The sequence below is a fragment of the Podarcis raffonei genome, chromosome 8 (assembly GCF_027172205.1).
Source record: "Podarcis raffonei isolate rPodRaf1 chromosome 8, rPodRaf1.pri, whole genome shotgun sequence".
NCBI lineage: Eukaryota > Metazoa > Chordata > Lepidosauria > Squamata > Lacertidae > Podarcis > Podarcis raffonei.
In genome coordinates this window covers 64,039,214-64,056,119 of record NC_070609.1, presented here as the reverse complement: position 1 = coordinate 64,056,119, position 16,906 = coordinate 64,039,214, and the positions used below count along the sequence as shown (strand labels likewise).

General features: G+C 47.2%; 1 protein-coding gene across 8 annotated transcripts in view; it reads left to right on the top strand.

The window, feature by feature from the left end:
• NPHP4 (nephrocystin 4) overlaps positions 1-16,906 on the top strand; it is a 102,099-nt gene that overhangs the window by 31,278 nt on the left and 53,915 nt on the right. For all 8 annotated transcript variants that reach the window (XM_053400417.1, XM_053400416.1, XM_053400412.1 and 5 more), the window contains 3 exons: positions 5,707-5,834; positions 10,098-10,279; positions 10,625-10,751. In XM_053400417.1, the coding sequence (XP_053256392.1) occupies positions 5,707-5,834; positions 10,098-10,279; positions 10,625-10,751 (437 nt within the window). The remainder of the gene's footprint in view (positions 1-5,706; positions 5,835-10,097; positions 10,280-10,624; positions 10,752-16,906) is intronic.

Sequence of the window (16,906 nt, the reverse complement as noted above, 5' to 3'; positions counted from 1 at the left end):
ATAAGGCTTTATAGGTCAAACCCAGCACTTTGAGAGGTGATCTGAAAACCAACTTCAAATGTCTGAAGGACTGCCACATTTAAGATTGAGCAAGCTTGTTTTCTGCTCCTCCAGAGGGTAGGACCTGAACCAATGGATTTAAAAGAAAAGAAAGAAGATTCAAACTAAACATTAGGAAGAACTTTCTGATGGGAAGAGCTGTAACAGTGGAAGGTGGTAGACTCTCCTTCATTGGAGGTTTTTATGCAGAGGTAGGGTGGCCATCTGTCAATGATTCTTTAGATGTGATTCCTGCATTGCAGGGGGTTGGACCAGATGACCCTTGGGGGTCCCTTCCAACTCTACAATGATAATCATAATAAAAGATCCTCACACACAATCAGAGCACACATAGTTAGACAGACAGGGAAAAAAATCACAGGCACACACACACCCAGGCGCACACACTCTAGAGCCTAGATTCAGAAGGGCTCTTCTTACAGTACATTCTCAGCGGCACTTAGAGAATTTTTAAGTTCTGGGCACGGAATGGCCCTTGCTGGCTGTGTTACTTTGACAAAGATCTGTGTCCTCCAAAGTTAGCACTCCAGCCCTTCTGTTCTTGTTTGTTCTCCTTAACCAAGGCGGCCCCACAGTAAATACTACTTGGTTACTGGACAAGACAGAGCCGAGGGCCTGAAATTGGCTGCAAATGGGCACTTCCAGCCAAATGTACCCTGTAATTTGATACACTGAAGCTTTGGATAACAGCCTCTATGAAATTGAGGAGGTATATTTGGCTCCCAAAACTGAATTAAGGCAGATTCTAGTGTTAGCAAAGTTAATTTGTCAGAAACTCTCCGTTCCCAGCACTTCCTGCGGCTCTTAAACTGCTCCGCCAGCCAGAGATGTATTATTTCATTCTATTGCCGGGTGCTTTCTGTGTCGCCGGGGCTGTGCCTCCTAACTATACAGTGCAGGCTCAGTAATGCACAGTTGTGTATCTTGGGGAGGACAAGAAGAATCTTTAATCAGCTGCCTCTTGGGGAGAAAAGCCTTACGGGATGGTTTCCCTTACCACTTTCTTCCCTTCCGGGCATGTAGATTTCAGGCACACCGCAGGTAAGTAGGAGGAAACAACACTTGGCAATATCTCAAGGATTCTGAAGGTGAGCTGCCTCACCCCAGCAACCATTCTGGGAGAGGAACAAGTCAAGGGGACGATGTGCCTCTTCACAGCTTTCATGTCACTGGAGTAGAGCAAGGCAGGGCTGACCCTGTCCAGGTGTTGCTGGAATCCAGCTCCCATCAGTCCCAGCCAGAGTGGTCAGGGATAATGGGAGCTGTAGATCTGGAGAGCTGCCCATCCCTTCATTAAAAGGAGGAGGAGATGATGGAGGTATCTAGGCTATTAGTACGTTATGTTCAGTACAGGTGAGTGATGGAGGTAGCTAATGACATTAAATGCAAGTAACAGTCTCATTCAGGGATGGGGAACCTGTGGCCCTCTCTATGTTTTTGGACTCCCAACTTCCATCAGCCCCAGCCAGAGTGGTCAGTGGTCAGGGATAATGGGAGTTTTAGTCCACAGCATCAGGACCGGCACCCTGTTGCCTGCTCTTGCTGTAAGGGCTATCTGTCAATTGAACTGAGAAGGCACTCTTGAGTCAGAATGTTCTGGGTTCAGCCATGAGAACAGCTTCGGTCCCTACTCCTGTAATATCAGGACAATAATACAGATAGTCTTTCTTCTGTGCTCTTTTTAATGCTGTGTCTCTTAACACTGTAGAGTACCTTGCTGTTACTTTTAGGTGCGTGATAAATATTAAAAATTAGTATGTGGTGCTTCAAATGCATTGAAAAGATATGAGTCATGCGTGGACAACGCTCGCCCCAGAAGTCAGCCTGCTGTTTTTTCAGGAATATTCCCACAGCAAGGAAATGTTAAGAATCTCCAACTCTCCTCTGGACACTTCCTTGTCCACAGAATCCAGCTGACATTGCATTCATGCAGATGACTTTCCAAGTGGGTCCTTCTCCTCCTGCCATGCCCTAAAGATCTTTTCTTCTGGAGCTGTATCCTGGGGATTCAAGGAACTTGATCCGTCATCCCCGCCGACAGGCTCATCAATCTCCCACTTGGCTGCTGTTTGGCCGTGAGCTTTTCCCGGCGACGAGCTTAGCAACCTTGTCACTTCATGCAAAGTCACTCTTGGCTGTGCAGAGGGTCGGAATCACACCTCTCCAGCCTCCATTAGCGTAATGGAGATAGATGGGTCGTGCAGGTGAAAGGTGACTCTCTGGTGCTCTGCAAAGCTGTTGGCGCAGCACAGGCTGGGAGAGGATCAGGCTAGCTTAGTCCATCCCCCCCACCTTAACTGGCTCTGCTGTAGATTTGCGGTGGCTAAGCTCTCCAGCACCCACCTCCGGTTAACTCAAATAATTAGCCAAGATCTTCCAACCCACCTCTATGAAATCTGGTACTTTTATCCTAGCGATATATTTTTTATAATTTTTATTAAAGGTTTTCCTAATTTGAGGGGCTCAGAAAATATGCCTACCCATCTCTGTTGCCTTCTTGCATTTCCAAAATGCATTTGCCACCTAAGAAGAGCTACTGGATCAGGCCAACGGTCTATCTGCTCCAGCCTCCTATTCTCACAGTGGCCAACCTGTGGGAAACCAGCAAACATGATTTGAGCGCAAGAGCATTCTCCCCTCCTGCAGCTTCCAGCAACTGGTATTCAGAAGCATTTGCCATGGAGGTAGAGCATAGCCATTGCGGCTTGTAGCCATTAACAGCCTTCCCCTCCATGAATTTGTGTAATCCTCTTCTAAAGCCATCCAGGTTGGTGGCTGTCACTGCCTCCTATGGGAGTGAGTTCCATAGTTTAGCTGTGCGCTGTGAGAAGCCTCTGTTGCTGTCTGGAGGCTGCTCCTTGCTGGAGATACCTTTGAGTCTTAGTGCTGGCTCCTTACCTTTTCACCCTGGAGAGCTCTCTTGCCTCCAGACCCAGGCTAGAAGCATCCTTCATGAATCTGCCCAGTTCTGTTTTCAAAGCCATCTGAACTAATACCCTTCCACCTACTACCACTACAGCATTTCCGGCTGCCGGCCTACATTTCATCTCCCGCCCTCCTTCTCCCTGGCAGATGCCTTTGGAAGGGCCCCAGGTGTTGACATGGTGGGCCCCAAGGCTTTCTGTTGGAAAGACCAGCATGGAACCTTACAGAGGGGCTCAAGAAGAGGTTGCTGCTTCGCTGCTGGTTTTCTTCCCATGCTTGAATTAGCTCAAGTGCAACTTTCTCCCGGCCGGCCAGAGAAGGGGCGGGGGAAGGCTGAGCCAAAGGAAGAGAACATCTGTTCCAGTTCTTTCCTGATGCGCTTTTCTTTGAACGATTGAATGCTACAATTTGTCGCCCAAGGCGTTTTTTGTAGTAGGGCTCAGATAGCATCAGCAGTTTTGACATTTGTTTGTTTATTGTACTTCTTGTTGTGATTATTATTTTTTTTAAGAAAAAGGTGAGAATTCCCCCCCCCAATCCCTTTTAGTATAAGATTTTATGCAGTTCATTGCTTTTTGAGGCCTGGTATAAATGCTGCTTCTCCCACAGAGGCTCTCAGAGAGCTCTGCTTCTTGCTGACATTGTGTGGGTAGTCGGCAAAGCCCCTTTGCTGGTTGCTGTTGTTAATTCGATTTACAAACTGTCCTTTATCAAAAGATCCAAGGGTGGTGTACAACATGAAGAACACATTTTACGGAGCATAATAATGAAAAGATAATAACAGGTATCATAATAATAACGTAAGCATAATAACAGTCCCCCTCCACAACTTTAACAGGCCAAAAGCATGGGTAAAAATGAATGTTTACAGGGCTGATGAGTAGACACTCCGTGTTCTAGGTTTTTTTTTTATTCCCCTAACATGCTTACATAAAAATGACATTACAAACACTATATTGGGATCAAATAGGCCCAGCCATAATCTGAAAAAGGCCTTCCTCTTTGCATTCAGATGCCTCCACATTCAATCCCTAGCATCTCCAGGCGGAGCTGAGAAAATACTTCTGCTTGAAGCCCTGGGGTTCTTAAGTGACACCCATCCAGCTCACACCAGCCGCAGAGTTGCCTTCAGACTTAGCCTTTGTTGTGGAGTTTGTCCCTCAAAAGCAGATGCCTTGCCTGTGCCACAAGACACTTTGTGGGTTTCTTTCTTTTCTTTTTTTAAAGAAAGAAATGATATATGGGAGCCTGTAATCACGCAAGCACAGAAACATCAATCCATTTTTATATTGATTTTTAATTTAAAGCAAAGCAAGAAAAAGATCCAACGTATGTAATATGTATTAAATTGTAAATATATGTCATTCCAGTGACGCTGCATACAATATATTTATTCCAATAAGCACATGTAGAACGGATATTAAATCACAAAAATAAGTTTTCCCAGTGACAATTGTTCCAATATGTATTCTAATAACTGAGAAACACCTTTCATTTCTCTCCTAAGTCTCATGGAATATAACCCCTATTATGTTAGTTTATTAGTTCAGTCAGTTTCCAATAATATCAAGAATTTCCCTCAGCCGCTCGGAGTCAGAGGGCACGATGTACATTTTTTTCAACACCGAGCCCCAACCGTTTCAGTTGCTACTAACGCATGTTCTCAAACCGCCTTCTCTTTTGTTTTTAATGAATCTCCTATTAAATTCAATGAAGTTGTCAGTGGATGAAGAGTTACAGTACAGTAAAAAATTACTTCCAGTACAAGCTTCCAAGATCACTATGCTTTCTGCAGATTTCCGCTATAAATGAAGAAAATCAGCTCTGGCAGCCTGAAATTTCAACATCTGATAATACTTGCAGGATTAATTTCCATACCACTGGCTGAACATTTTATATTCAGGCTTTCTGAATATTAAAGTGACGTTTGGTAGTACAAAGTATGTACAGAGGCTCAAACTTCTCCAGGAACTTCAGGCCCTGGATTCCAGAGCTTGCCCTATATATGAATTGCAAATAAATTCTCTAAGTGCCGCTGAGAATGTACTGTAAGAAGAGTCCTTCTGAATCAGGCCAATGGCCCATCTAGTCCAGCACCCTGTTCTCACAGGCGCCAACCAGTTGTCTGTGGGGAAACAGGCAACCAGGGCCTGAACACAAGAGCCCTTTCCCCTCCTGTGGTTTCCAGCAACTGGTATTCAGAAGAATTGCTTCCTCCAACTGGAGCCAGAGCATAGCCATAATGGCTAATAGCCGTTGATAGTCCCCTCCTATCTTCATTGAGATGAGTACACATTGAGTGAGATTTCACAAATGCATGTGGAATTATGATGTCCTGGACTTTTATTTTTGATTTTTGTAATAATAATAAACCCCACTACATTGGCTTCCCTTTGCTGATCTTCTTTCCACAAACACCTGCATCAAACGTCTGTAGTAAAATGACATAAACTGCTTGTGGAATTTTGATGCCTCTGATTGTATTGTTTTTTGAAAGAATCTTTTTGTGTGAATTTCAGCAACGTAACCAATAATGCTGTTTTCAAAAACAATTGCAAAACCTTACTTGGGCAAAGTGCGCCCAAGACGAAAAAACATCAGCTTTGTGAGAAAGAGCAAGAGCTGGGAAGTGGGCTCATAAATTCATGAACACTGAACAAAGTGAGGTGATGTCACAATCTGAAACCTTGGTTGTGCCATGACCTGTGACTCTGTTTGCAGGAGACTTATTCCAGAAGCCACGACTCATGAAGACAGTGACGTGGTACTTGGAGAAGCTGTCCATCCACCTCTACCCTTCATTGGAGAGATTTGAAGAGGAGCTCTTGGACCTGCTCATGAGTGATCAGGTACTCTCCAAGGCTTGGAAAGGCGAGAAATGCAGTAAAAGTCAAGGAGGGGCGGGGAGAAGAGGTTTGAGACCTCCAGGTTGGAATGGGGAATAAATTCAGTTTGGTTTGCATTTTCATACACCCTTACCCTAATTCATACTTCCCAAAACAATACGTAAACCAGAACACAGCTATCCTTTCAAGCTTGCTCTTCTCTGAATTTTCAGTATAGCTTTCCAGCCTAATAATAACGTATTGTCAGGGAACTGCCATCGGCTCAGGGGCGAGAGGGGAAAAGCCGGATGGATTACAGAGAGCCCCCAAAGATTGTGGGAAGCAGCACCTCCTCAGCGGAGGAGAGTATCCACGCCTCCAGCGGAGAGGAGCTGCAGGACTCGGGGGAGGCGAGGCGGTGCCAGGACACCTTGCCTGAGCAAAGCAGGGAGGAGAGAGGTCCTCCGTTACCCATGCCCTCCTTGCACAGTAGGCTTCCACGCAGAAAGGGGAAGCACAGACTGGGCGTCAAGAAACTACTCTGCTGGGGAAGGTTGAAGAACCGCCCAGTCTCAGATTCTGCCAGTGAATGAGCGAGCCACGGAAGAGTAGCGCTCCGCATGGTGAAGGTTTTTTTGGCACCAATAACAAGGCTTTACAGCCGACCAGGGAGGAATTTGCCAGATTGCTCTCGATCAACCCCCCTGATACCATTACACGTATACAAGAAAACAAGCATTAGTGAAAATAACATACAATAACTCATGGTATTAGGAAACAATTGCTTGGGGAAAAACATATATTAGGCCAAGTTGCATAATGAATTTTGCCTATTGGAGCCGGTATGACATAGTGGTTACAAGTGGTGAACCAGGACCTTGGAGACCAGGGTTCAAATCCCCACTTGGCCATGAAGCTTCATTGGGTAACCTTGAGTCAGTCACTGCTTCTCAGCCTAACCTACCTTACAGGGTTGTTGTGAGGATAAAATGGGGAGGCGGAGAACCATGTGCGCCACTTCAAGCTCCTTGGAGGAAAAAGGGTGTTATATAAATGTAATAAGTAAATGGATATTGCGAAATACATGCACTAAAATTCTGACACATTTTCACGAGGACTTTGGAAAAAAACCAAACACCATAAAACTGATGTGGAAATGGGGGGAATCAAATTTAAGAGTGGAGAAAACAAGTTACTGAAAGAAATAGAAAATGACAGATTCAAGAGTGTGTTTTATTCAGAAGTCTAGTGGAAGTATTCTTTATTCAACCCAATGCATTTCAGATTGAATTGTTCTTCTTCAGGGGCACTCTGAAGCATAACTAGTTTCAGACTTTTGGTCTCAAATCTCATTGCACATTATTTTCCAGACAATGACCAGACATAACCTGTTGTCAGGAATGCGCATAAGTCATAGTGTCGGTCCAAGACAGCTTGCTTGCTTCTTTGAAGTGGCACCAATGTACTGATCTCCCTTGCTTTGAGGAAGAATTTAAAATCTCTTGCCACACCATTCAGACACCAATGGTTGTAGCCAACTAAGTTTTACTCAGAACTAATGGAACAAAGTTTCTCTTCCTCCCCAGTTTATCCTCACCCAAACCCTGGTGAGGTACATTGGGCTGAGGGACTCTGAATTTCATGGCCAAGCAGGGATTTGAACCTTGGTCTCCCTGGTCCCACTCTGACACTCTAGCCACTAGACCACACTTGTTGCTTAACCCTGCTGCACAGGTACGCTGGCCCTGTGTTGTCTAAGCTAAAACAACAGCAACCCCCCCTGCAATTCTGAGACCAGGTGGTCCAAATTCTTGCAAACCTGGTCCTGTGACCGGTCTCAATTATACAACTTGAGCATCTTTGCACAGCAGCTCCTTTTTTGCATAATTTATTTGACAGCTGTTACATATGGGACGTGGGTGGCGCTGTGGGTTAAACCACAGAACCTAGGACTTGCCGATCAGAAGGTCGGCGGTTCGAATCCCCGCAACGGGGTGAGTTCCCGTTGCTCAGTCCCAGCTCCTGCCAACCTAGCAGTTCGAAAGCACGTCAAAGTGCAAGTAGATAAATAGGTACCGCTCCAGCGGAAAGGTAAACGGCATTTCCGTGCGCTGCTCTGGTTCACCAGAAGCGGTTTAGTCATGCTGGCCACATGACCCGGAAGCTATACGCCGGCTCCCTTGGCCAATAAAGCGAGATGAGCGCCGCAACCCCAGAGTCGGTCACGACTGGACCCAATGGTCAGAGGTCCCTTTACCTTTACCTTTTTACTATATCGCAGAATTCATTCTGTATTGGCTAGTCTTTGCAAGGGGGAGCTATGTATGATCACAGAAGCCCTTCCTGAACCGCTGAAAACCTGATTCAGACACTGGACAGCTACCTAGCTTTCACTAGGGTTTTCTGGATCTCCTCTGCAACAACCTGGTGCACATGTTTTTGGACTACAGTTCCCAACAGCCCCAGCCAGCATGTGTTTCTGGCCAAAACATCTGGATGGCACCAGGTTGGCGAAGACTGTTCTAAGAAGGTAGTCTTGTTCATATGGACTACATCCATTTTTGTTCTTTCAAAATGAAGCTAATTTTCAGGAAGCTGGATTATCCTTGTAAGTAAATAGCTGGGTTTCTTGCCTCCTCCAATACCACCAAGCAGAAAACAATGGATTTTTTCTAAGAGGGATGAATTTTCCATTTTCTGGACAATAACAACGCTTCTGCTTGTTTCTTTGCATATGGATTGCTTTTGAGGCTGCATTTTTTTGTGGGGAGGGAAGAGTCCTTTTATTGCCTTAGTTCTCCTTCTGATTAAGAGACTGCTCTCTTCTCAGCCTCCCTGTTGCTGTTTCTCCTCCCCTCCTCCTGGAATAAGCAACTGCTAATGAGCTACACGGTGGCCAGGCTGCTTTTGATTAATGGATACCCAGAACAACTTCTAAGTTTTAATGTTTGTGTTTTCAGCTCTCGCAATTTAGGAAGCGGTAATGACCCCCAAGGATGTGCCTTGTTGATTTGTCAGATGCGCAGTGGATTTTCAGAGAGAAGATGAAATACTTTAATATCCAGCAGTCACTCTGGGGCAGCTTTCATTTTTATTAGCTGAGGACATCCTGCCTAAAATTACTTTTCCCGCCCCCTCCTCACAATACATTGGTATGGGGGGTTAAAAAATGCCGTGGCATTTGATAAGTTGCCTGGGCCCTTACTCTGGGTCTGTTTCCAGTGCATTTGAATATAAGGAAAGGGAACAGCAAGCTGAATTTTCATTTTCCATCAGCCCTGCTGTAGGACAAGCCGCATCAGGCCTTCTCTCCCTTAGCTATCACCCAGCCACAAGCCATTCCTGCAGGCTACAACAGTGGGAGAGATGGGTTGCAGAGCCCATCCCATTGGCTCTCAGTCAAGCGCCTCCAACATGTTCCTGGAATTGTTTCCATTCCAGGTGGTAGTGAAACATGAGGCTGCCCTTAAAGACAACTTAGAAACTTCAATTGGTCTAAAATGCGGCAGCCAGGTTAATGGCTGGGCCTCTGTTTAGATCTCATATAACCTTTGTTTTAAAGCAGCTTCACTGGTTGCCTGTTTGTTTCCGGTCCCAATTCAAGATTGCAGTAAACAATCTAGGCCCCAAATATCTGAAAGATCCCCCCCTTCCCTACAGACCCTCTTAGGTGCTGAGTACAGTGGTACCTCGCTTTATGAACTTAATCCATTTCTGAAGTCCATTCTTAAACTAAATCTGTTCTTAAACCGAGGCACGCTTTCCCTAATGAGGCCTCCCGCCACCAGTGCCCTTCCACCATTCAGCTTCCGTTTGTAGACCGAGTTAAAGTTCGCAAATCTGAACACTGCTTCTGGTTTTCTGCAGTTCATAAACCGAATAGTTCGTAAACGAGGCTGTTTGTAAACCGAGGTACCACTGTAGTTTGTCCACCCTCAGAGGTTTGGAGGTGTGTGGCTGCCTGGGAGAGAGCCTTCTCTGTGGCAGCCCCTGTGTTGTGGAACTCCCTCCCCACAGAAGTGCACCTGGCACCTTCATTGTACAGCTTCCGGCAAATGCTGAAGATGCACCTGTTTAACTTGGCTCAGGCTGTATATTTCCAGGATGTGCCTTATTTCTGTAAGTTCTTTTGAGTATTGTTTTCTTCATGTCGTAATACGCCCTGGTACCTTAGGGTGAAGGACAGGAAAAGGAATGAATGAATGACTATGTGACATTTTGCAGGGTAGTTGAATGGCTGTTCCTTGTGCCTTGAGACATGACCTGGCCACCTATGGATTTTCCTAGGGCAACTCGATGCTGGATGGGAACACCCTCGCGGTGCAGGAGAGGCGGCTGCACATTGGGGTACACAACGGCTTTTGCTTTGTGCAGCCACCACAGGTGGTGGTGGTGGTGCCAGAGGCCGAGGTGGCTCGAGGGCGGACCGGCAGCTTACAGAGGAAACAAGGAGCCGGTGTCAGACCCAGGTAAGAAGGCAGCTTTCCAGGCAAGCCACACACATATGTCTCTTTCCTTCCTTCATCCAAGCTAGCAAGAAGATGATCAAATTTCAAGGGCACATTCTGGCAAAAGTACCAGGGGAGGATGGGGTGAAGGGCCACTGCGGGATGTGGCTTGAAGAGAGGGGTCGTTGCCTGGGGAAGAATCCTGAGGGTTGGATAGAGGGGCGTGGGCACACCCCACACTTTGTTCCTCTCCAAGCAGAAATTAGGGCAAAAGAAAGATGGTCAGGACTATAAACCTGATGGCATGTGGCTGGTTGGCATATCATATCTGGATCTCTCTGCCCCCCTCCACTTCCTTCCTTGCAGTTCGGAGGGGCAAGCTCTTGTGCTGCGAAGCCGCATACACTTGACAGAGATGGTCCATCACCCGGCCTTTGGAGTGGTCCTCCTGCTGGAGTATGTCTTCTCCGTGGCAAGTGGACCAGATGGGAAGGTATGCGTTGCATCTGCTGTCACCTCTTTGGTAGCATAAGGATGGCTTGAGTCTCTGTCTTCATAGGGTCACAACTCAGTTGTGCCAGCTTTGATCTCCTGGTACCTTCTATCCCTTTTTTTCTATGAGGATATCTTGACAAGAGGCGGACAGGCAGGTAATGCTTTTCTTTCCTTGGGCACAGCATAAGGACATAGAAACATCAGAAGAGCCTTATGGAGGTCAATTGTAGCCATTGACTGCCCTCCCCTCCCCTCTACGAGCTTCATCACTCATTTAAAAGCCAGGTCTGCAATGGCGGTAGCTGTGTATCATCCATATGGTGCCGTCTTGAACATGGCCAGTACAGAAGCAATGCATTGGATATAATTGCACACTCACAGCACATCTGCTTCACATAGGAATATTAGGCCAGAGGCTGGCTACTGCTCTCCCAGGGCATCTCTCACCTGGGACACAACCTGAGCAAGAGGTGACTTGATAGAAGTTCATAAAATTGTCCATGGCACAAAGGCAGTTGGTAGGGAAAAGCTTTCTTCCTCTTTCATAACACTGGAACTCATGGATTGGACAAATTCATGGAGGATAAGAGTATCAGTGGCTACCAGCCACGATAGCCATGCTCTGCCTCCACCGGTGGCGGTAGCAATGTTTTGTAATACCAGTTTTGGGAGACCACAGGATGCATGAGTTCTCTTGTCCTCAGGTCCCGCTTGCGGGTTTCCCATTGAGGCATCTGGTTGGGCACTGTGAGAACAGGATGCTGGACCAGATGGGCCACTGGCCTGATCCAGCAGCCTCTTCTTATAGCTAGATCTGATTAGCTACTTTCAGGAGCCTACTGGCAGCACTCAGCCACAGACTCGTGGGTCAGAATTGGTCCTGATAATGAATAACAGAGTCTGTGTACTTCCTGAGTTCCCAAGCCAGCAGGCAACCAAATTGCTTTTTAAGGATTATGAAAATGTCACTCTTTCAGAAATCGTTTGCTGTAGTCAGAATATGGTTCTAAACGTCCTGTATAATTGAGATTTGATGGTGGTTTCATATCTTTACATAGATTTAACTGCTGGCTGTTTTGAGTGATTTTGTAACCTGTATTGGGTCCACATTTTGAATGATGTGGGGAGGGGGAATAGAAGGAGTGTGTGTGTGGGGGGGTCTCCTAAGTGTAAGCTGCTACCTCCCAGCAAGTGAGAATATAATGTTAGAAATGTTCAGTGGGAAAACTCATTTCAGGAATTATCATGGAAATGATTTTGTGTCCTCCAGGCTGGGCTACCTCTGCCCTCAAAAAGGTCTTCCTGTCTCATATAGCAGTGGTAGTTGTTGCGGAGGAGTGCGAGGGTGGCTGCAGAGATTTACAGCATGTCGTGAGGCTTAGGCGCAATGCACAATATGCTCAAATTGATTTTTTAAGTCCTTTTAAAATTATTTAAGGCTGGGAAGCCAGTGTGAATTTTGCTGCTACCCTTGACTTGTACCGGATGGTTCTATCATACTTAATAAATCCTCTCTAAGTGGTGTTGTCTCAGTGGAGTGCCACCTTCCCCCAAACAGTGATGAAAGATCCAGGGGGAGTTGCATATTTTTGCAGGTGTGCGGGGGTGTTTGTATGAGTTTTCCAGCATAGGTGTTGGCCAAATGCCATTTCTCAGGGGTTCTGTTGCCCAGTAGTTACAGTAAAGGTAAAAGTAAAGAGACCCCTGACTGTTAGGTCCAGTCGCGGATGACTCTGGGGTTGCGGCGCTCATCTTGCTTTATTGGCCAAGGGAGCCGGGGTACAGCTTCCGGGTCACGTGGCCAGCATGACTAAGCTGCTTCTGGCGAACCAGAGCAGTGCACGGAAACGCCGTTAGTTACAGTACCTGGGGAGAATACCTAGCAGGACCGTCAGGAGTGCTGTTGCCCAATGGTTACAGTGCCTGGGGAGAATACCAATCAATAAGCAGTTGTGGGTAGTGGTGTTGAGCTCAAGATCCCTCCCTGCCCCTCGTACTTCCAAGAGTGGCTGAACAGCCAATCCTTCTTCCCAAGAAATGCTGGGAATTTTAGCCCTGGGAGAGTAATGGGGACTCCCAACAACTCTTAAGCATCCTAATAAAGTACAGCTCCCAGAATTCTTGGGGAAAAGCCATGACTGTTTAAAGTGATATCATAGAATCATGTATGGCATGACTTGTCTAGTTCATCTCACTGCTAAGAGGAGAACCTGTGGCAGGAATGGGACAAAGAGGCATCTAATGTTGAAAACAGTGATGGATTGGATGGATCTCTGGTCCGATCCAGCAGGGCTCTCCTTATGTCCTCCAAGTCTAACTCACCTTGCAAGAATCCCAGCTGGGCAATCATCCACTGATGAATCATAGCCTACCACCCTGCTCACTCTTGGCCAAGATTGTGGTCCAGTCCTAACTGGCCTGAAGCCTACCAGAGCCTGTTGCAGGATGCAGAAATAATCTGGACCCCACCTCCCTAGAGAAGATGAGCTCTCTATGAAGGCAGTAGACTCAGTTATGAAGCATGCACTGTGGCGGTGCTGGTTTGTCTTGTATTGGGAGAGCAGGATGCCAGGAGCCGAGGGAGCTTCTGTGGAGGAGACACTGGTATATGAAGCATCCAGGACTAGCAGGCAAGCAATCTCAGCAGAGACAGGTGGTGGGAGGAGAAGGGCTCCAGTGATTCTCCTCCATCATCGAGTCTTGAAGTCCCCCCCCCATGAGAACTCCTTGCATTTAACAGCAGATCAGAAAAAGTTTTACCAAACCTCTCTCTCTGCTCTGCAAATTCTGCCTTGCGTGTAGGATTTATTTATATTTTAACACGGAGGAGCATTCAGAAATAAGAGCCTGGAATTCTCCCGGCTCATTTTGCATAATGGGTAGCTCGGCCCTGGATATTTAACTTGGAAGATAACAAAATGCCTGTGGGAAACAATCCTAGTTGCCCTAGTCTCCCGCTGAAAATTACTGCTGATGAATTTAATTCTCTGTTTTGTAGAGGAGGCAGAAAAAAAGAAAAAGGAAAAAGAAACTTGCCCAGCCTTAGTTTTGAACTGGAACTTGGTGACCTTCTCCTTTTCACCATGCGGATCTCCCTTTCAATATAACTCAATTAGCAAACGTTTTGATTTGGGGCTCCAGTCTCAAGTGTTCCGCTTGACGTCCACGCAAAGGCGAAGGCACCTTCAACACAGCAGGAGTGAAGTCCAGTGCGCTCCTTTTATTTATCCAGATGAAACCCGGGCACTGTGATCAGGTGTTCCTTGGCTTTTTATTAATGAAATTAGCCACCTTAATCCACCTGTGCCGATCTGAAGTGTTTGCTTCATTAGCCAGCGCTTAGCAGCTCTGACCTGGAGAGCAACTTGCTTGCTGTCAAATTGCTTACCTTCTCTAAGGAGCAGAAAGGTCACCTGCTGAGCCCCTCAACCCCTTGTTAATCCCCCACAAGGTCTGACTTCCTTTCTAAGGACATGCCTGTGCAAGGAGCCACCCAGGTTCATTCTCTTATGATGCCCCTCCTCCACCGCCCCGCCTCCGCTGATGCTGCTGATTTCTTCCCCCATGACCCACACCAAGAAAAAAAGGGGGCGAGGCTGAAAAGGAGGCTAGCAAGGGGAACAAGTCATCATTGTTAGTGCTTATGAGAGAGGGAGAAAAACCCTACCCACATTCTCCATGCCAAGCATGTTATAAATTTCTATCCTGTCACCACTTATTTGCCTTTCCTCTAAACGAAAATGTCTTATTATCTGGAAAGACCCTTGTCCTCAACGAAGACCCAGATGAAAGTGCCTTTGGCTCCCTCCCGGCATTCCCTTTGATGCTGCCAGATTTCAAAACCGTTAATTAGACGCGGAGGTAACTCTTTAGTTAACTTTGCCCTAAATATTTCCAGGAGCAAATGCCATCGAGGATTTGTCTGTCCTTGGGGACGCCACAAACAGCACCATTCTGTTGGTCATTTGGCTGCCCCAGCAGCGCACTCTGCCCTCTGCCCCTTTTGGTAACATTTGGACGGTGGCCTGTGCTTGGCTCCGAGCCCCTTCCACTTCCACCTCACAGCTCTTCCGAAAGTAGGTGAGGAGGTTGGGAGGATCTGTCAGTCGTTAATTGAGCACTTAATTGCATATCTTTGTGCAGATTGCAAGCGCCACCTCGACACAGCCAGCTTCTCCTTGGCCTGCTCAGTCTCTCTCTCTCTCATCTCTTTTGCAGGCTGTGAGCAAGCTCTGAGTTCCGCACACAGTGGGCCCGTTCCTGAGCCTACTGTAGAGACAATGGGAGTTGTCAGGCAATGCATCAACCCAAGGCTTGATTTCCCCAGGGGGTTGGCAATGGCCTGAGATGTCATACCTGACCGTGCCGCTTGCCTGATTGTACAGCTGCGCAGTTGGAATGAGCAACCTTGTCTTGACAAATACACTGTCAAAAGTATAACAAATGAACTGGCTGTGGGTCTCCAGGGAAGGAACATCCTGTGTTTTCACCCTAGAGAAAGATTACCTCTCGCATTACAGTGTCACGGATCCAGAAAGGACTTAATAAGTGATGCTCCCTGCCCTGAGTCAAGGTCTTGCACAATGACACAACTGAGAGTATTTGGGGAGGGACCACGGCCTCTCTAAACCAACGTATGTCCTGCTGTTGAACTGTCCTTATGAATAGGTTCCACCCTTCACCTCCCTAAGCCTTTGCCGGGGAGTCTGGGGTGGGGCACTAAATCCCATATATTTGCAAACGTATTTTATGTATGTATTTATGAAACCAGGAATGCACTTCCTATCTCCGAAGAAGAAAAAAAGACACCCAACAGATCCCAACAAAAGCGTTGCAAGAAATCAAAATACAGTGGTACCTCGGGTTAAGTACTTAATTTGTTCCGGAGGTCCGTTCTTAACCTGAAACTGTTTTTAACCTGAAGCACCACTTTAGCTAATGGGGCCTCCCCCTGCTGCCACGCTGCCAGAGCACAATTTCTGTTCTTATCCTGAAGCAAAGTTTGTATTATTTCTGGGTTAGCAGAGTCTGTTACCTGAAGCGTATGTAACCTGAAGCGTATGTAACCTGAGATACCACTGTACATTAAAAGAGTTGCCAAACAACAACAGATAAAATCAGCCAGGGTGCAGACAGTTCATTATATTCTGTTGAGGGGGCTCAGAACTTACAGGGTTAAGAGTTCTGAGTGATGACGCCTCACCTTCTGAGGGCGGGCACAGAACACGGAAAGGGAGTGGTTTCTGTGTGTGCTTTCAGTCTGCGTGTTAAGCTCCATGGAGAAAGGAGCAACATGAGTTGCGTCTCACCGGGAAGATTTACGATGTGTTGATTTGTACAGCAATAAAGACTTTAAAGATAAGGAGATTGCTGTGTTTCAGCCTGAGTTATTACCACACGACAGAACGTTCCTGCTTCTGCTTCTGCTGTGTTTACTCTGCTGGAGTCAAAGGTTCCAGGGGGGAAGAGCAGAGCTGCGCGGAGGAAGTGTGCCGGACCCCCTGGACGAACTTGACCCCCCCGAATAGGTTATGGGAGATCAGCAATAAAGATAAGCAACGTTCGTGCGTGTGAGGAGGCTGCAGCCGGAGGCCAGCCGATGAGGAGGCCAGCTAAGGAGTAGCTGGAGCCAGCTGGAGCGAAGGGAGCTCGCTGGGAAGGATCAGCCGGACCGGGAGGTGCTACTGTATCGTGAGTAGGCCGGGCCCCGGGGGAGAGATGGCAGACAGCCATGAATCGTACTCCGTCCCTTTTGAGAGGCTGGACGGCAAGAACTGGGAAGAGTGGAGTAGGAAGCTAAAGGCCTGGCTACAAGCCAAGGGTCTGTGGGAGGCGGTGCTACAGGCCCCATTGCCCCAGCCAGGAGCCGGAGCAACGGCAGCGGAAGTCGCAGAAGCCCATGCCTCGCGCAGAAGGAACCAGAAGGCCCTGGGAGCTATAGTGCTCAGCCTGGAGGGTTCGCAACTGCCATTGGTTGAGGGGCTTGAGACTGCTGTAGAGGCCTACCGTGCGCTGGAGAGAGTGCACCACAGAACAACTGCTGGGGCAAAGATACACACCACCAGGCGCTTGTTTGAGATGAAGCTGCGTCCTGGGGTCAGCATCAGGAAGCATGTAACTGAGATGCTTGCTGTGTTCAACCAGCTGAGATTG